Source organism: Ambystoma mexicanum, chromosome 10 (assembly GCF_040938575.1).
Source record: "Ambystoma mexicanum isolate Mex_15411 chromosome 10, UKY_AmexF1_1, whole genome shotgun sequence".
Classification (NCBI taxonomy): domain Eukaryota; kingdom Metazoa; phylum Chordata; class Amphibia; order Caudata; family Ambystomatidae; genus Ambystoma; species Ambystoma mexicanum.
In genome coordinates, this window is record NC_090932.1 from 1,445,009,548 (window position 1) to 1,445,030,530 (window position 20,983).

General features: G+C 49.3%; 1 protein-coding gene across 1 annotated transcript in view; it reads left to right on the plus strand.

Annotated features, from left to right (window-relative positions):
- NAA25 (N-alpha-acetyltransferase 25, NatB auxiliary subunit) overlaps positions 1 to 20,983 on the plus strand; it is a 1,586,429-nt gene that overhangs the window by 1,112,779 nt on the left and 452,667 nt on the right. Inside the window, exon 19 of the mRNA XM_069619501.1 lies at positions 14,305 to 14,428. Within this exon, the coding sequence (XP_069475602.1) occupies positions 14,305 to 14,428 (124 nt within the window). The remainder of the gene's footprint in view (positions 1 to 14,304; positions 14,429 to 20,983) is intronic.

The window sequence follows — 20,983 nt, forward strand, 5'->3', positions numbered from 1 at the left end:
GCACATGGCTAGATTATGCCTTCGATGACATCCTCGAGAGAGAGGGCCCTTCGAGGGACATCGAGTCGACGCCATGAACAACTCAGCGCCCTCTGCCGAAGTTTTTTTTTTTCCGAAGCAGGATTATCATATATCAAAGATGAGGAATATGTGGGGGGGGACATAAAGTCGAAAGAACGTTAGGTAAGTAACTTGTTGCAAGGCCACAAAACCAGTTTCGACAAAGGCATTGATGGCTATTTGGTTTGCTCTAAAATGATTAGAAACTGAGGATTGTCATGGTTTTAGTCATGCCTCACTTGCTAGAGCCTAACCTTCACACCAAAGGCAGTCAACATGCCCTCCTGGGGCTGCTTCAGGGTCTGTGGCAGCGTATAGTGCTGTACTCGAAGAAAGGCTCTGACGAGAGCTTTAATCTCTGCGCTTCGTGTAATTGAACCCGCTACCCTGAGCACTGGACAGGGTTACTATTTAGATAACAATATTCTTGTGGGTCTAGCACCGACCGTCTTTTATCAATTTATTACTTTTGTGCGATGAACATTAAATGCCATCAATAAGCTCCCTACAGTTTTATCAGTCACAAAACAAGCACGTACACTTGCAATATATAGTGCCCTCTTTGTGTTTCTATATTTGAGTACAAAGAATGTTCTTGATCTTTTGTTTAGCATTTATGTACGTTTATTCTCTTCTAGAGAATAAATATAGTATTGTCCAACAATAAGCATTCCTCAAAATCTAGTTGAATATAGCCCCAGCATCCTACCCTTTTTCTAATTAATTTCTGTAAACCTAAAGCCTACAACCAATCAATAGTGTGTATAGCCACATTATATGGCACAGCACCATTTAAAATGATACTTGTAGTGATATTTGGATTGGTGATCCAGTAGACTAGTGAGGTTACACCAATCACTATAAACTCATTAAATGCAAAGGTCTGAATACCTGTCAATTCCCATGGCTTCTAAGGGTAGTTGCCTAAAATAATCTGGAGTCATGCTTTCAAAAATTCTGGTTAGTGGTTTGATCTACCTGCTGGATTAATCCTTGCCATCCAATAGTGCATGTGTGTTTCTCCAGCATGGGGTATGGCATGGATTCACATGCTCATGAATATTCCCCGTCGTCAGGCTGGGAATCCTCGGTAAAGAAAAAATCAGTATCAGTTTCGTTTCTGATCTGTCTTTCTTATTAGTAACCAATCACTGGTCTCTGGGTCATACTGCCCCCAGCCAATGACTGCCCTCTCCCTAAGCCCCTCCCCTGGCAGCCATCCTCAGATTTTTACCGCAGGTTCAAGTGTTGGGAGTCCTCGTGCTATAGCTCTCGAGCTTTTACTGCATTTTGCGAATTTTCAAAGAGATTTCATCCCATTTTTGGTCAATCGAGCCTCAAACTCCACCGTTTTTACTTCTGATTAATGGGGACCCATTTCGGATTTTTCTACGCCCCTCAAGAGCGGAAATTTCATTGAGTTTCACTTCTCTGAGGCTTCCGGAAGATATTTGAGGCTTACCCGCGTGGACATGGCCCAGGTAAAAGGAAACCCGACGCACGGACCCAAACTCTTCAGGAGCTGCCCTGGATGTGGACTGATGAATGTCTTCAAGGGGGGTGAACATTCTCGATGTCTCTACTACCTTCATGAAGACAAAATGCACGTGGAGAAGGACTGTGCGTTTTGCAGGAACATGTCAGAGCGAACAATGAAAGATAGTCGTGCCACCTCACCAGCTGGCTGCAGCGGAAGAGCCCAGCAGCTGGTGAGAAAGTCTGAGCGGTCTTCTAAGTCCTTTGAGGGCGCTCCGGCGACGGGGGCCCAACAAAAGGCTAAGCACCGCGAGTCTGCGGGCACCGGGAGCGCCGAACGGTTGGGCACCTCGGTTACCAGGCAGGGTGCGATTTCACTGATGCCATCAACTATGAGCCAACGCTCTGGCTCAGGGAAAAGGAAAGCGAAGAACCTGAGTAAGCTTCGGGAGAAGTCCCGGTCGATCCTGACGACAGCCGAGGGGGAGCGAGACAGTGACCCTCCCCCCAAAGTGAAGGCCTCCAAGGTGGTGAAGGCCTTGATTCACCCGGCTAAGGCCTCTATCGAGGGAGTCGTGGCGGCCCTGGGGAAGCAATCGCAATTGTGGCCCGCTACGACAGGGTCTATGGTTTAAGATCGCTCCTCTACTGGATTTCCTCCCAGACGACAAGAGGGCTGAGGCCCTAGAGATCCTACAGGAGGGAGAGGTGGCGTCGGACCACGCCATAACGGTGACCACGGACATCGCAGACACCGGCTTCCACCAGATGGGCAACAGCGTTTGCCTTCCCCGACGGGGCTGGCTCAAGGCAACTGATTTCCGTCAAGACATACAGACCAGGGTCCTGGACAAGCCCTTCGACGGGAACAACCTGTTTGGCAAGGCAGTGGACGACTCGCTGCAAGCCACCAAGGCTGACATGGAGACGGCTCGTGCCTTAGGTGTTCTTCAGCAACGATGGCTGCCCTTTTGGGGCTCCGGAGGCAAGCAAGGTGCCTCCAAGGGGTTCGGCGGCAGCTCCTCGACGTACCGCCAGGCGGCTCGCTCCTCGTCGCAGGAGGCCTACAGGGGATGCGGCAAGCAAGGAGGATCTTGTCATCGTCGCCAAGGAGGCCAGGGCGGCAAGGCCACCACCAATCAGGATTGAACCGGTCATCGGGTCGGGCCCCCACCTTAGTACCCCGGTGGGAGGCAGGCTGGTGAACTTCGTCAGCGTGTGGGAGTCCATCGCCACAGACCGCTGGGTGCTCTGGCCCGTGGACACACACTGGAATTTCTAAAAGTGTCTCCGTCTTCCACCGGTGGCCAGAAAGGAAAACCACATCCCACAACTACTACTGGAGGTACGAGCGATGCTAAAAAACGGAGCCATCAAACTCATTCCAAAGAGGCTCCGGGGCTCCGGAGTATACTCTCGGTACTTCCTTGTAAGGAAAAAGACTGGCGGTTGGTGACCATCCTGGACCTTCATCGTCTAAACAAGTCCCTGCTTGGCATGATGTCCTCCTGCATTTACCTTGTGCGCCTTTGCAGACTAAGGATGCGACCACTGCAGGAGTTCCGCCCGTTGGATGCAAGCGACGGGCAGCTTCGAAGACAAGATCTCACTCAACAAGACCTTTCGATAAGCGATCCGATGGTGGGGCACCCGCGCACATCTGACGGCGGGTATGGATTTCCAGACCCTAGCCCATCAGGAGACGGTGACGACGGACGCCTCCCTGGAGGGATGGGGAGCTCACTCCGGAGATCTCCACGCATGAGGCCTTTGGCTCCTGGAGGAGAGGTCACTTCACATCAACGTCCTGGAGCTCCGAGCTGTGTTCTGGGCCCTTGGGTTGTTCCTTCCGCCCCTCAAGGGCAAGGTGGTGAGGATCTTCACCGACAACACCACGACAATGTTTTACATCCAGAAGCAGGGAGGCACCAGATCCCCAGCCCTATCCAAGAAGGCTCAGGATCTGTGGCATTGGGCCGTAGCCCAAGGGATGTTTCTGGTACCCTTCCACCTGGCAGGAATAAAAACACCATCGCCGACGCACTCAGCAGGGAGTTGCGCTCATGCCACGAGTGGGAACTGCGGCAGGATCAAGTAGACATCCTCTTCCGACGATGGGGCAATCCCCAGATCGACCTGTTCGCGAAGTGCCAGAGGTTCGCCAGCAGGTTTCACCAGCCGGGGAGCATGGGCGATGCCTTCTCGTTCCCCTGGGACGGCCTGTTCCTATACGCGTTCCCTCCGTTGCTGTTACTGCTGCGACTCCTCAACCAACTCAAACGGTCCCGGTGCAGAATGAGCCTCGTCGCACCGGCATGGCCGAGGCAGATCTGGTTCCCGGACCTTATGGACATTTCAGCGTCCCTCCCAGTCAAACTGCCGACGGACGCGGATCTCCTTGCCAGAGAAGGAGGCAGTATTCGCCACCACGATCCGGCGTCGCTGAACTTGCAGGCCTGGCTCCTGCAGCGCTAGAGTTTGGAGGGTACGATATCCTGGTAGACTGCAAGGTGGTGCTTGCATAGGCCAGGGAGCCCTGGACTAAGTGTTATAGACAGAAATGGAAGAGGTTCTCTGTCTGGTGCCGTGCACAGAAGATTTAACCCTCTGCGGATTGCGCCCCCTCAGGTGCTGCCATACCTACTGTCGCTGGCCAAGGCGGGGCTGGCTCACGCCTCCAAGATCCATCTAGCTGCGATTTCCCGCTACTCCAGGACCCCGGGGCGATCATCTCTCTGGTCCCATCGCCTGGTGAAGGAGTTTATGAAGGGACTGTTCTGGTCGTTCCCGCCGATGAAGGCTCTGGCCCCGGCGTGGGAGCTCAACGTGGTGCTGTCCAGGCTCATGGGGCCGCCATTCGAGCCACTGCATTCGGCACCGTTGAAGTTCCTGTCGTGGAAGACAGCGTTTCTTTCTTGTGGCCATCACCTCCGCACGACGACTGGGAGAGATCCAGGCCCTCTTCTGTAAACCTCCATACTTGACTTTTCATGAAACGAGGGTGGTGCTGAGGACGCACCCCTCCTTCATGCCCAAGGTGCCGTCTGACTTCCATCTCAACGAGCCCTTGGTGTTACCTGTTTTCTTACCATCACCTTCGTCACCAGTTGAGAGGACTTTGCACTCGCTGGACGTAGCTAGAGCGTTGAAATTCTACGTGGACTGCACAAAGAGTTTTTCGGATGACATCACAGCTGTTTGTGAACTTTGGGACTGTGAACCAAGGGAAGGCCCTCTCGAAGGCTTCCCTTTCCAGATGGCTCTCCGGCTGCATCATGCACTGTCACCGGTTGACAAACCGACCGTTGCCCGGCCTTCTGAGAGCCCATTCAACCAGAGCGATCGCTGCTACCACAGCGTTCCTATCTGGTGTGCCTCTGCTCGAAATCTGCAGGGCTGCCACATGGAGGTCGAAGCACACCTTCATGAGATTCTACTGCATCGACCGGGATTCCAGGGAGGAGTCCAGGGTAGGCCAAGCAGTGCTGCGCAACCTGTTCGCCTGAAGGTGGGGCTGGTGAGGAGGTAAGAGTTGCTTAATGTTGAGTTTATGTAATGCTTAATGTTGAGCTTTGCCACCTCCCGTGGTTATGCATGTGTGTACTACTATGTATTCTTATATTCATGAGCATATGAATCCATGCCAGATCCCATGCTGGCGAAGAACCAAGTAACTTACCTGTAACTGTTGTTCTCCAGCATGGTTCTGATATGGATTCACATGCGAACCCTCCCTCCTACCCCTCTGCCGCTCTTCACTTGGTCATACTGCCACTTTACGTGCTACCAAATCTGAGGATGGCTGCCAGGGGAGGGGCTTAGGGAGAAGGCAGTCATTGGCTGGGGGCAGTATGACCCAGAGACCAGTGATTGGTTACTACTAAGAAAGACCGATCAGAAACTAAACTGATACTGATTTTTTTCCTTTACTGAGGATTCCCAGCCTGACGACGGGGGAATATTCATGAGCATGTGAACCCATGCCAGACCCATGCTGGAGCACAACAGTTACAGGAAAGTAACTTGTTCCCTACTTATTCTGGATGATGGACGGCAAGTAGGAGAAGATGCTTTTGTATTCGCTTTCCACATGTTTTTCAAAGGTGAGACAAGGCACATGAGGGGAAACAATGGGTTTGACAAGACAACAATATTACTAGGCCCAGTGACATTGATATCGCGTAAGTGCAGGGATGAGGAAGGGTAAAAGTGCCAGGGACAGGGGATGAGGAGTAAGTGCAAGACCTAGGGTATAAATAACAAAAACGAGAAGTGCAGCCAACAGGTGGCAGTGTATGGGTAAGTGCATAACGGCAAGTGATCGATAGTGCAGGTAGGAGGACTGTAGGGTTACAGATACAGACTGATGTACAGGGTTGCCAAGAGACTGTGAAGGTGTGCAACTGAGAGGGCAGGGACCTGGTCCCGTGATTCAGAGGGTGGCCAGTTGACCAGTGCAGTAACGGACAGGAGATCAGCAGGGAAGAGGAAGAGAGAAGGCAGAAACGTAATCATATAAAACATGTACCATCACATAGTTAAAAACGTAAGCTTATAAAATGTACATGTGGGTTTTTAAAATGACCACAGTGCAGAGGTTTGGAATGTATATCAATACAAATTCCTGTAACAGTTATAACATGCAAAAACAGCAGTCAGACAGCAGCATTTGACCTTCTGTAGGTCTAACAAGAACATTATTTCCTGTCATTGGGGTGAAATAATGTTCCACTAAAATCAATGATGTTGTTGTGAGTAGTGCACTTTCTATAAAATTCCATTAAAAAATATATAACTAATGCAAGTTTTAGACTCATTCTACATAGGCACATGCTAAAGAAATGATTAAGCATCAACTAAAGCAATGTTGTTTTGCCTTCCATCATTTTATAATAATTTTCAGATATCCCATAAAAAGCATACACAGATGACGTGAGTAACTGGTGCGTCATATGTTTCATAACAAAGTGCTATGTGGAATAAATAAAATGCTAACACACCAGTTGTCACTCTGGACTGGCAATAAACGCCATCTATTTGGAGAGGGCAGATAACACACTGCCTACATCACTATGAAGGTGGAATATACCATGTGTCGATATGTAGGGTAAAAAGGGTAACTGAGCCCCTGCCACTTCATGGCTGAGCACCTTGGATGCAAAGTTTTCCTAAAAGCCTGCTACTATTTACACAGCCAGCACTTCATTTGTAAATGCCTTACCTACAATATTAATACATCCTAACAATGCATTAGTAAAAATAGAATTAATAAAATCTTCAGATACCACTTAATAGCAATTTATGACGGATGACCACGTAATTACTTCTTAGACTGGGCCTGATAAGGTAACCGGATTGAACTTTCTCCTATTTTATATTAATGCACTGTGACACCTGGAAGTCCATAAAAGCTTATTCCCTGATGCTCCATGAAGGATTATTTTAATCTGATCTCCCATGCTACCACCAACAATTGGATGACAATCTTTGATGTATCCCAGCCAGCAGAGGTCCTACAAAAGCTTACTGTTTGATGTGGCTTTTTTATAATTTGTTTCCTTTAACAATGGTATCAGCTAATGGTCCCTTGATGTTTTATTAAGGGGGCAAAGCAATAAGAAATGAATTGGCATCTCATCTCATCTCGTCAGGCTGGGAAATCTTGGTAACTTTACTTAGCGTTTTCCTATGGAAAACTTCGACACCTTGGTGTCCTATCGACATCCTTTTAGGGTGCTTTAGGCTACGCAATAGGACGTTCGGTATAAATGGTCCCGCCCTGTGGCTTCCCTTCAGATTTCAACCGTCTCCGAACAGTTCGGATCACCTTGTGTCTACTCTTCGTGTTCTACACGTGCTTTTCGTACTATCGGCCAGTATGTCATCTGTGGGCCCAAAAAAATTGCTGTTTAAGCCTTGTGCTACCTGCGGTCTAAAGGTCTTCGAGGGGGGACGGCCATGCATATTGCCTTTACCCCAATCACCCCAATCATTCGGCGGATGCCTGTGATATCTGTCGTGGGTTTTCTCAGAAAACGTTGAAAGACCACAACCGCCGGCTGATTGCTTGGCTTAACGAGGGCACGTACCCGGGTTCTGAGGTTTTGTCTCGGGGAAGCAAGTCTTCGCCTCTGGCGGTGAAGACGTCTTCACATTGGAGAGTGATTTCCATGCAACCCCAAGAAGCATCACACGGAGATGGGGAAAGGTGGTTCCAATGAATCCCAGTCGCATCGGCCTAGAGGCGCGAGTAGCTCTTCGCTCTCCAGGTCGACAAGACCGGACAAGTCCAAGGGGTCGAGTAATGGGCCTGAGAAGTCGGCGCATAAGTCCGCGTAAGGGGAGAATGAGGAGAAGGTGAGCAAGTCCTCGTCGAAGCACTTGTCATCTAATGACCGGCATAGGTCTGCTTCCAGCCGGGACTCATCCAAGCACCGTTCCCGCTCTTCGACCACACGGCCGACGTCAACCGAGAAGGCCAGGCCGGTGGATGTCTTGAGGTCGTCGACGGAGGTTCCGTCGTCGACGATTGTGGTACAATCCTCACTCTCTTCGGCAACGGGGGTGTCATCGGCTTAGTCTACAGCTGAGACTGTCAGTGGTCCGCAATTGCTGTCAACGACGCAGCCGGAGGCAGATGGTGGTTTGTTTCCGACGGGAGATCCGTGGCAGTCTGGGACCGGCTTGGGACCATTGCTCCCGGTGGACATTCTCCAACAGGATCCGGCTTCGTATTCAGGCTCCTAGGGTCTGGAGGAGGAGCTTGGAACCAGGTTTCCATCCATCGGCACTGGGTCTGCGGGAGGCAGGTCAGTCCAGGTCGAGTGCCCCTGTACCCGTTGGTGAACCCTCACTCTCTGCTGTCTATGCAGGTGTTAAGTACGCTCCAGTTGCCTTTGGGGCAATTGGATGCACCACTTCCAGCGACTCCAAGCCCGGTGCCTCTAGTGGTTCGTAGTGTGCCTGTTGAGGCCCTTTGTCCAAGTCTCCCCAGGAATTCGGCTCTGGTGTGGCTGACGTTGCCGTCACCAATGGGATTGGTCTTCCCAGAAGTCATCTATAGGAAGAAGAGCTGGTCAATTCGGGTCAGGAGAACAGGCCTCGTGACACGTCGACCGTGTCCTCGTCGCACAGGAGAGATGATAGGTGGGATACAGACCTGGAGGTGGGACAGCCCAGCAGTCCTCAGCCGTCTCCGCCGGATGATATTGGGGCGGTTCGCGCTATGATGGCGAAGGTGTGCCAAGAATTTGGCCTGGCTCCTGAGGAGCAAAAAGACTGTTTTCTTTTCGACCATATGAGGAAATTACTGAAGGCAGTCTTCTCGGTCCCCCTTTTGGACCATGTGTGGCAGGAGGGCCTGCGCACGATGCGCCATCCTTTTTCAGAACCAGCCGTGAAGGGACGTCTGTAGAAGAAGTTTAAGGCACCTGATTCTACCCCCAAGTGCCTCATGTCTCATACCACACCAGAGTTGGTGGTTTCGGCGAGGAGCCAACACAAGTGCTTTTGGGAAGAAGGTCCTCATGGTGGGTGCCACTACAGTGAAGGTGGCAAATTCCTTGGCCATTATGGCCAGGTATGACAGGGAGATGTGGCACCGTTTGGCCCTGCTCTTGGAATATCTCCTGGAACAAGGACGCAAGGAAGCTATGCTGCTAGTTCAGAAAGGGAGGAGGCCAACATTGAAGTGGAGTTGGCAGAGTTGGGCTTCAAACAACTAAATAACGGTGGTGTTCTCCGGAGGCAGACGTGGTTGCGCTGCACTGACTTTCGTCCGGAAGTCCAGCATAAAGACGTGGATATGCCCTGTGAGGGGGAGCAGCTCTTTGGAGAGAAGATCGATGAAGCGCCCACGGGCATGATGAGACACTGAGACGGCAAAGTCCCTGGGGGCTCTGCAAATGGGCTGTTCTTTTCGCCCCTTTTGGGCATTTTGAGGGGCTTCTGGTAATGCCAGATTTGCGGCCTCCCACGACCAAGGTTACAGTCGCCCAGGCTACTCTTCCCAAGGTTTCAGGCGCTTGTTCCAAGCGACGCAGAAAAGCACAGACTATCGGGTGCAGCGTAAGAAGCGTTCTGCCTCCTCAGTGGCCAAGGGCCGGCAATCTAAGTCTCACCAATGACTGCCATGCGGGCAGTCAACCTGGAGGCAGAGTGTTGCGCCACGTCGACGAGTGGAATCTTATTACTACGGACCGTAGGGTACTGGATACGGTACGTCTTAGCCACTCAGAGTGTCGGCATCCTCAACTCCCAATTCCACCTGTGCATGTGGTGCAGCTGCACTTGCCTGTCTTGCGGCAGGAGTCGAACTCATGCAAGTTAAAGGGCAATAGAACCAGTCCCGGTGTCGGAACGGGGCCAGGGGGTGTACTGCCGGTATTTCGTCATCAAAAAGCCCAATGGAAAGTGCACGCTTATTCTAGATCCTCGGCTGTTGAACTAGAATCTGCAATTCCTGAAGTTCAAGATGCTGACACTGCAGGATGTGATCCGGGCAGTGCAGCCGAGGGAGTTCCTGGCGTCGGTAGATTTGGTGGACGATTTTGATCCCGATGAGTGCAAACCACCGCAAGTTCCTACGCTTTCTGGTTGGGGACGACCATTACCAGTTCTGTGTCCTCCTGTTTGGGCTGAGGTCGGCACCCAGAAAATTCACAAAATGTCTGGCTGCAGTGGCTGCCTTTCTCTGCAGGGCGGGGCATCATGTGTAACCGTAGTACATGGACGACTGGTTGGTACGGGGGCTGTCTCCAGAAAGGGATTTTGGAGTCTCTCCAGGTGTCCATGCACCTGTTACAATGGTTGTGCTTCGCAGGAAACTTTGCAAAATCCTTTCTAACGCCATCCAAGGAGTTGCTTTTTCTCAGTGCTCAGTTTCTCACACGGGACAAACTGGTGAAGCAGTCGGAAGAGAGAGTGGTGAAGTTGCAGTCCAGAGTAGCTGATTGGGGCCGAGGAAAGGTGGTCTCGGTCCGCAGTTACATGTCACTGCTGTGGTCCATGGCGTCTTGCATCCCCTTTATCCTGAACTGTTGCTTGTTCATGCAACCGGTAGAGGAATTTCTCACAGTGAGATGGTCAGAAATTCGAGGGTTATTGTCGGACAAGGTGGTCATCTCCAAGGGGCTGGTGGAAGCCCTGCGATGGTGGGCATGCACAGACAATTTGGTATGAGGCATGTCACTGCTGGAGTCGGATTTTCAGTTCACGATGGTGGCTGAAGCCTCCCAGGTGAGTTGGTGGGGGTGCATCTCGACCAGTCGCAGGTCCAGCGCCTCTGGTCTCGGGAGGAAGCAGAATTGCACATCAACGTACTGGAGTTGCGAGCGGTGCAATGGGCCCTAAAATCCTTTCCCTCGCATCCGAGGGGCAGTGGTTCGAGTGTTGATGGACAATATCACCACAATATTTTATTTGTGGAAGCAGGGGGGACACGCATTCTCGGCTCCTGTCAAGAGAGGCTCAGGAGGTGTGGCATTGGGCCATTGCTCGGGGAATTCACATTACGGCTTACCATCTGCCGGGGGTCCAGAATGTGCAGGCAGACGCTCTCAGCAGAGACTGGAGGCAGTTGCACGAGTGGACACTGAAGGAGCAGGTGACAAAGATCTTCAGGAAGTGGGGGTTTCCCCCTCTTGACTTATTCGCCACGCCAGAGAACAAGTGCCCATTGTTTGCCAGCAGAGTGACTCATCCGGAGTCAAATGGAGACGCGTTCTCATTCCCATGGACAGGCCTCTTCGGGGTATGCGTTCTGTTTCCGCTTGTTTCGACGGACAGTCCAGTGGGTGTGCAGTTACTTGTGCAGAATAATCTTATTCGCCCCATTTTGGCCCAGACAGATGTGGTTCTCAGCTCTCCTTCATCCAGGGGTGGAAGAACCGCTTCGTCTGGGGGCAGAACAGGATCTCTTATCGCAGGACAAAGGGGGAGAGTATGGCATCACGATCCGGCATCACTGAGCCTGGCTCCTGACCACTCAGAGTTTGGTCATTTAGGTATTTCACAGGGGTGCTGTCGGATCCTGGAGGTGGCAAGGACCCTTCCACGAATTTCTCTTACGGTAGAAAATGGGTGAGATTCTGTGCCTGGTGTGAACAGCAGCCGTGAGTGCAGCCATTGAAGGTTACACTGACCCAGGTTCTCCCATACCTGCTACGTCTGGTGCAGTGGGGCCTGGCGTTGTCAGTCAAGGTGCATTTGCCGGCCATTTCCAGATTAACCAGACAGCGCCATGCTACTCCTCTGTTTAGTGACAGATTGGTTAAGCATTTTCTGAAAGGACTTTTTCGGACATTTCCCCAGAGAAAGTTTGCTACGGTATGCAGTCTTAATGTGTTTCTTGCTGCTCTCATGAAACCGCCATTTGAGCCCATGTCAGCAGCCTCCTTGACGTTCCTCTCATGGAAAGTCACGTTTCTAGTGCCTAACGCATCTGCCAGGAGGATTTCGGAACCTCAGGCGCTGGTCATTGACCCACCGTACCTGCGATTGAGGGACAAGGTTCTCCTGTCTGCTAATCCGCACTTCATATCAAAAGCTGCCTTAGGGGTTTCACAAACATGCTACAATTGCATTGCCCTGGTTCTTCGCTAAGGCGACCACGCCAGCGGAAAGAGCCCTGCATTCTCCGGACATTAAGGGGGCCCTAAAGTTTTATCTAACCTGTACTCAGGACTACAAGCAGTAGAAACAGCTGTTTGTGGCGTTTGGTGCCTCCAGCAAGGGACGATCCAATTCCAAAGAAGGGCTTTCCCATTGGGTCTCGTCCACAATTTAATTTTCTCACAAAAGGCTGGCAAGCCCTTGAGGGTCACTCCTGAAGCCCATTCTACAAGGTCCATGCCGCTGTCGTTGGCAGCTCTCTGGGCTGGAATCCCGCTCATTGACATTTTCCAGGCGGCTTCTTGGGCGGTGCCGCATACCTTCACCAGACACTATTGTCTGGGTCAGCAACATGGGGAATATGTACAGGTGGGACGGGCGTTCCTTCAATACCTGTTTCAATAAGGTAAGCCCCGCAGCTTCCGGGGTTTGTGTTTTACTCTATCACTTGCTGGTTCTGTTATCATGCATGATGTTAGATGTTATTCGTTATGTTCGTTGTTCTAGCCTGGGGACATGGGGTTGGTTTGCCTGTCATGCGCCTCCAAGGGTTGTTCATACTGCTATGTAATCTATTCATAACATGTGAATCCATGAAAGATCCAATGCTGGAGGAGGTAGTAGTTTCTTACCTGTAACTCCATTTCTCCAGCGTTGGTATCTTTCATGGATTCACATGCGCCCGCCGGCCTCCCCCTGCAGGCAAACCGTGATTCCGGTTTCCTCTACTTTGCAGGTTAAAATCTGAAGGGAAGCTGCAGGGGCGGGGCTATTTATACTGAACGTCCTATTGGGTAGCTTAAAGCACCCAAAAAGGATGTTGATATGACACTAAGGTGTCAAAGTTTTCCATAGGAAAACGCTAAGTTAAAGTTAGGTTTCCCAGCATGACGACGGGAAATATTCACAGCAGGTGAATCCATGAAAGATAACGCTGGAGAAATGGAGTTACAGGTAAGAAACTTCTCCCTACTCTGGTAAAACACAAGAATATCTGCATGCTTTCATCTTACCAATGCCAGTCAGGAAGCCTGTCCACCTTCTGTCTGCCCCGCTTGCAAAAGTGCTCACCAGAAAACCTCCAACTGTCACCTCGGCTCTGGAGCTTACTTTATTGGCAGTTTATCTAAAGCCCACCGATTTCCTTGCCAGCAAGTCCTGACTTTTGGGTGTCAGCACCTTAATCTCTTATTTTGATATTTCACGCTGCACCTCATCCAAATTGAGGCAGACCAAAGTAAAGCTCGGAATGCTCGCCATCAAAAACTGAAAACTGCCCAGCTGATCATTCTCATAATCTTTGCTTTCATTATGAGATTAACAGTGCAAATGTGAAGCATGTCAGTCTAATATAAGGTTTCCTCCCATAACAACTCCCACAAATCCATAGCCCATTGGCTGCCTTCTTCCTCGTTGTAACATTTGTAAATGAGTGTCTTTCTCTCTACAGTTGAATTTCCAACTTCAAATGCACGCTTAAGATCCATGTTGTAAAATGGAGAGTTCAAAACGAGTTTTAAAATGTTTTTTCTTTATTCAAGAACATTTACAAACAAAAGCTTCAATATTTACCAATACGGCCTATAAACGGATTTGCCTAGTGTGCGCAGTGTATTGCTAATGCATTCTTTAAATAAAAACGTACGTTTTAGAGCTAATTAACAAAATATCTAAATACTTACTATGTGTCAAGACCTGCTAATTTGTATACCTACCAATGGCAGAGCAATGTTTTAAGGATACTTATAATCATCAGTGTTCTTCAGTCGAGTCTTAGTCAAATATATTTTGTACTAAAGAGAACTTTTTAGTATTCTCACATCAGTGTGTGTTGCAACATGCAAAACGGAATAGTGTTCAATGCAATAGTGAGTAGATTACATAGGTTCAGGCTAATACATGCCTTTGTAAGGTGTACAAAACTGGCTTGCATAGGATATGCGGCAGGAGTGCATACAATAACATCTTACTATTGGTGCCAATCCAGGAAATGTTGTTCTGCATTCTATACTACTTACTGGTGGTGGATTGATATCACCAGAAGGTAATGTGGAAGCAATTGGATCATTCTTGGGAACCTTCAACTCCTTTGGTGTTTTTTAATTATGTGCATTTATTCAAATTGTAATGCTGCATATGTTTCTGCTTCCTTCCTAGTATCCTTTCCTTGGGCCCCCTTCTACGCGGATGGCTGGCTTCATCGAAAGTGGCAGTTGTGAATGCCAAAATACCACCTTCAATCTTGTAAATGATATGTATGAACTAGATACTGTTGGCTTTGGTAAGTTTAATATTTCTATCATGCTTTTTTGTTTTCTTTTTCAACTGCTTCTAAATAAATTGTAGTGTTTGTGGGTGGGAGCTGCTCTTGTCGTCTTAGATCATCCTGGCAGTGGGCTATGGTTGTTTTTATAGATTTGTTACTTTTTATAATATGGCTCACTTACAGCTAAGAAAGCTTGGTTGCTAGGAATTAACTGGGAAGAATTTAAGAAAAATGTTCCATAATGGAGCTTGTGGGGAGATTTTTTGCACAACTCCCTAAGGGCTGTGTAATCCTCTAATCCAATGCTGAGAACAGTTACCCAAAAGGAAAGACCAGAGACTAATGGTTTGCGCAGTCGAGTTTAACTTCAGCAGGGCAGAAGGCTATCCGGTAGTAAATTATTCACCATAGTCCTCACAAAAGAATACACCACAGTGGTATACTAAAAAATATACACTTTTATTATGAGGTTATACATCTATTACATGGCCTGCAGTAACTGTCGTGTAGTTATGGTTAAGTTGCTAAACTCGTAGGAAGAACACTATGTCAGCAGCTTATAACTTCGCTCCCCCATAGACAAATCCTCACCAAACTTTGCAGAAAAAGTATATGGGCGGCTCTGAATTTTTCCGCCAAGTTGGACAAGGTTTCGTTCGTGGGGGGGTTATAGGGGGGTCCCAAAAGTCTTTTTTCCCCCCATAGACTGAATGGGGGGAAAAACTTTGCGCACGGCTACAGGTCGAACGGCTGGATGGATTTTCACCAAATTTGCGCCAGGGGTGGGTGTTTGGGCCAGAAAGCATGATGCTTTTGTGTGTTTGGTGGAAATCGGACCAGTACATTTGTTACAAAACACTGAAATGTACATCCCAAAAAATGTTTGATATCTTACGCGGACAGAAGTTTCATTGGATTGCAGTACGGCATGGTGTCAGAAGTTTGGATGCGGCCGGGGTTGGCTGGAACGAAGAGTGCTGTGCGTCAACATTTTTGGGGAAAGCCGCCATGGTGTATCAGAGGACAGTGCAGCGGCGGCAGGGTCTGGAAAATGTACCGTACGCATTGTGTTGGCGGCCATAAAGGAAGGAATGGCTGGGGGAGTGAAACGTGGTTTATTACACGGCCCGCGGTTGCAGCCGTATATAATTATTATGGTTATAAGTTGATAAATGTTGGGGAGAATTCTCTCTTTAGGCTGAATTTCCTAACCTAGTGAGTCCCCCAGCAGCTTTGCTGGATTTCTGGAGTTTGTTTTTTTTCTCCTGCCAAGAGTGAGACTCTCTCCCACTCTTGGACATGATTTATGGTGTTCCTTTGACTGTTAATGTGTTTTATGGGCTATGGGGTCCTTTACTCCATAGGGTCTCATGTGTTTTTACTATGTGTGTTACACAGCACCCTCCGTGCAGTGACACAGGGGTGTCATAGTGACACCCCACCATAGACTCCATACCCTGGGACTGACCATTGGCTTTACTAGTGCCAAATTATTAACAGAAACCGGTACAAACCATCATATTGTGGACGTACTGGTCGGGGCAATTAGATAGTATTTTTTTTTTTTTTAGTATTTTATTTATTTCTATAACGCACCAGGCCCAGGGGCATCCGGGCGCTTAACTTAGTTACAACAAGATGAAAGCATGACAAGGCAATGTGACAGAGTATTACAAGATTATTACAGGAAGATTTACAAAATTTACAACCTATACATTCAAATGAATATCGATAAGGCAGTGATTTACAGGATAGTTAATAAGGGATGCCGAGTAGGTCAAAGTGCAAGTAGGGCAGTAAGCTGATGTTAGCAGTCTTGGGCGGATAGCCATGCTTTGGTAAGGTATTTGAATTTCAGGAAGGAAGGTTCTGCTCTAAGGTCATTGGGGAGTGAGTTCCAAAGTTTGGCTGCCAGGATGGGGAAGCTGGTTCCACCAGATCTTAGGAGATTAAAGCGCGGGATGACAAGGCAGTTGGCTTGGGCCGCTCTGCGAGGTCTGGTGGAATTGTGGAAAGAGAATCTGTTTGCCAGGTAGCGAGGGGCTTGGTTGTGGAGGCATTTGTGTGTGAGAGCCAAGGACTTCAAGGAGATGCGCTGTGGGATAGAGAGCCAGTGCAGGTTGCGCCTGGTGTCAGATATATGCTGGCGCCTAGGAATGTTAAGGGCCGCTCTGATCGCATTGTTTTGGACAATTTGTAGCTTATTTAAGTTGCGGAGATTAGTACCTAGATAGAGGGCATTACAGTAGTCAACCTTGGATAGAACAAGGGTCCTGGCCAAGGTTACGCAGTTGGCAGTGGTTAGGAACGGGCGACAGGCGGTGATGAGCTTGCAAGTAAGCGCTGCTGCAGATGAGACTGCGTTGGATTGTCTAGTCAAGGATAGGGTTGAGTCGATGTAAATCCCAAGGGTTTTCGTGTCCTTAGCAATCGGGATGGTATTCCCATCGATGGTGAAAGACTTGAAGGCAGGGTTAAGTTTAGTGAGTTTTTGTGGTGAACCAAGAATGAGGAGCTCTGTCTTTTCATCATTTAGGCAGAGGCCGTGCTGGGCCATCCACGCTTGGATGACCTGGTAGATGGCGTTGATGGCAAGGGAGTCAGTTGTGTAATCGCCTGTGATGGGGATGAGTATCTGTGTGTCATCAGCGTAATTGGTATACGTGACGCCCAAGTGATCCAAAATATCGGAAAGGGGTTTGGTAAACACGTTATATAACGTGGGCGAGATACAAGACCCTTGAGGCACACCACAGGCGACCGGAGCGGGTGGTGCGGCCGCAAGTGGGGAGAATACACGCATAGATCTATTATCCAGGAAGGATCTGATCCAAGTGGCGGCATTTTCTGAGAAGTGTGCGGCTGATTTGAGGTGATGGCAGAGAATTTTGTGATTGACGAGATCAAAAGCAGCAGAGAGGTCCAGGAGAAGTAATAATGCCAGTTTGCCTTTGTCTTTGAGATCTTCGATCTGCGTTTTTAAGTCAATAAGGGCGGTCTCAGTGCCATGGCGAGGCCGGAAGCCTGATTGCCTGAGTCCCAGAAGGTTATTAGATTCAAGGTATTCCTGAATTTGTAGGTAGGCCGCGCGGTCGAGGATTTTTAGTAAAAAAGGTACAGTGGTAATTGGTCTGTAGTTTGTGGGTATACTGGGATCGAGGGTAGGTTTTTTCAGAAGCGGGATGACCCATGCATCCTTAAGATTGTCCGGTACAATCCCAGAGCTAAAGGAGGAGTTGATGAGCGTAGTGATGAAAGGTGCTAGGTCGTGAGCAGCTTCCTTGATAATAGGTGCAGGACAGAGGTCACCCTGACAATTGGACGGTTTAAGGCTAGTGATAATCTTTTCCACTTCGAGAATGGAGAGTGGAGAGAAGCTAAAAGGAGTCAGAGAGTCTGTGATAGAGGGGTTTGTGGTAAGTATAGGGATCTGTAGAGGGTTGGATTGAAGGCTAGATTGTTTGTTGTTAATTTTAATTTGGAGAGTGGCAATCTTACCTAGGAGAGCTTCTTGGATTTTGGAGCACCAGGTGCTATCTTTGGTACATGTGTCAGGTGGGGTAACGGGAGTTTCAAGTTCTTTTAGAATTTTAAACAATTCTTTGGTGTTAGATTTGGCTTGCTCGATGCGTTTGTTATATGTGTCTTTTTTTGCCTGGAATATAGCTTCCTTGTAGTTAAGGGTGGCCAGGAGTACGCGTGATTTGTTAGCTAGAGAGTGATTGCTTCTCCAGTGGGATTCTGCAATTCGTTTTTCTTTGCGTAGTGCTCTGAGATGGGGAGTAAACCAGGAGTTTAGGTGGGCTCGAGGTTTAGATTTTCTCAGTTTCGAGGGTGCAATGGTGTCTAAGGCTGTAAGCATGGCCCGGTTGAAGGTGTCGACCAGGGCCGTAGGGTCAGAGCATGATGGATCCAGAACATTAAGAGCTGGAAGGAGGAGGGGTAGGAGTCTATCGCAGGTAATGTTGCGTTTGTTACGGGTGGCCATAGCCGGGGCAATGTAGTGAGGGAGGCTGATAGGTTTGGACTCAATATTGAATGTAATTAAGTTGTGGTCTGTCCAGGCGCACTGTTGGTTAGAGGTGATGTTGATGGGACAGTTGAGGGCGGCTAGCCAGTCAAGGGTTCTGCCCTTGTTGTGGGTAGGTTGGTTTAGGAACTGAGTGAATCCAGCATTAGTGAGGATGTTGTCAATAGACGAAGCAGCGGTGTCCTTGGGGTCGTTGAGGCCTAAATTGAAATCCCCCAGTATCATAACCTGGGAGGTAACTTTGGTGCTGTGTGTGAAGATGTTGGAGAGGTCCTCCGCGAAGGTAGATAGTGGGCCGGGTGGCCGGTAGAGTAGATGAAAGGTGATAGAATGGTTGGGTGTGAGAGCTAGTTTAGCAGTCAGTGCTTCCAGAGTGGAGGAGTGATGTGTGGCTGAGAGGTGGAAGTTCAAAGCGTTTTTGTGGATGATGGCGATGCCACCTCCTTTAGATTGGATGGAATTACGGTCATGTCTGATAATGTTGTAGTCAGGAGGGATAGCGAGGGAGAGAAGAGGACCTGAAGCTGGGTGGAGCCAGGTTTCAGTGATTGCTAAGAAGTCGAGGTCAAGGTTGAGGATCAAGTCAGCTACTTCTAGGGCGTGAGCCGGGAGTGATCTGGCGTTGATTAGCGCGCCTTTGATGTTGTTTAAGTTAGGGGAGTTGGAAGATGGTGGTAGATTAGGTGAAAGTGTAGGTGGTGACAGAGGGAGAGGCAGTTTGATGCGGTGAGCTGAGTGATGGGAAGCGTGGGTGAGACGCGAGCCAAGTCTAGCATTTCTCAAGGAGATAGAGCAGGGTAGGTTAGGTAAAGGTCTGGTGGCGAAGTGCTGGATCCAGAGGGCTGGGTTGTTAAGATAAGGGTTGGTGTGGTGAGTGTGGGATGGCATAGTTGAGGTAAGATGCAAGTAAGAGTAGTAAATAGAGGTGGTGGTATGGTATGGTGCGGTGCAGCCAGGGTGCAGTATAAGGATGAGAAGGGTAGGCAGCAGTCTGGTCAGTAGTGTACTGAAAGAGTACAGTGGTGAGTTTGCAGTAGTTAGACTGTTGGTGGGGGGCATGTTGACCTGGTAGAGTCTAAGCGCGCGTAGTATGGTAGGGAGAGCGAGGGCGACCATATGACATTTACACAGTAGCACTGGTCAGTTAATGACCATAAGGCACGACACAATTGCAGTGGTCAGTTAGCGACCATAAGGCACGACACAATTGCAGTGGTCAGATAACGACCATAAGGCACAACACAATGGCAGTGGTCAGTTAATGACCATAAGGCACAACACAATTGCAGTGGTCAGTTAAAGACCATAAGGCACAACACAATGGCAGTGGTCAGTTAATGACCATAAGGCACAACACAATGGCAGTGGTCAGTTAATGACCATAAGGCACAACACAATTGCAGTGGTCAGTTAAAGACCATAAGGCACAACACAATGGCAGTGGTCGGTTAACGACCATAAGGCACAACACAATGGCAGTGGTCAGTTAAAGACCATAAGGCACAACACAATGGCAGTGGTCAGTTAATGACCATAAGGCACAACACAATGGCAGTGGTCAGTTAATGACCATAAGGCACAACACAATGGCAGTGGTCAGTTAATGACCATAAGGCACAACACAATGGCAGTGGTCAGTTAATGACCATAAGGCACAACACAGTTGCAGTGGTTGGTTAACGACCAAAGGGCACAGCCAGTATCAGTCATGAGACATACCACATTAGGGGCAGAAAGTGACTGAACTAATGAGAGGTGGCAGTAACGCAAAGAGGCAACAGAGTTGGCGGCATAAGTGTATGTAGCAAACAGTTATCGAGGTGAAGAAAAACCGAGTCTAAATGTATGTGATTGCGGAGTAGCAGAAGACATACCAGAAAGCACAGTAGTGTAGACTGAGGGTAACCCCTCTACTCACAATGGATTAGAGGTCCGAGTAGACATTGGCTCCAAGGCTCCGGAGGCGAACAGGGGCCTTAGTGCGGGCCTTTGTTGAGAGGCCGGCGTTCCCGCCTGCCGGCGGAGGGGCTAATTATGAATGGGGAGGTCAACAGCTGATTCGTGCGGCCAGAGCCTCGCTCTGGTGCCGCGATGCGCCCGCCATTGCTGGGCCAGGCGGAAGAGTCTGACGGAGTCAGTCGATTCCAAGAAGCGTTGCGCTTTAGCAATCGGCGAGCAACTGGAGATCAATGGCAACCCTAGCCCTTGAGGGAAAATCGGTGAGGCAGGGTGATCAGACGCACGGCCGAACCGTGTGTAGCTGGAGATGCTCCTCGGCTCAGGAGGCTAGTGCTCCTGCCCCTGATCCGAGGTGTGCTGCTGCGGCTGGAGCGGTAAGGGCAGAGTTCCTGGCCCCTGGCTGAAGATTGCCGAAGGGGCACGTCTCCGTCCCCCTGATCGAGTTTTGGCTGGTGGCAGTGGATTCTACTTTTTATATTCGACCGCGGATATATCCCTATGGGATTTTCCCATTGTTTTCCCATTGTTCGAGGCTACCAACTTTAATTATGTAATTCTCATAGCCTCGAACATACCGCCGG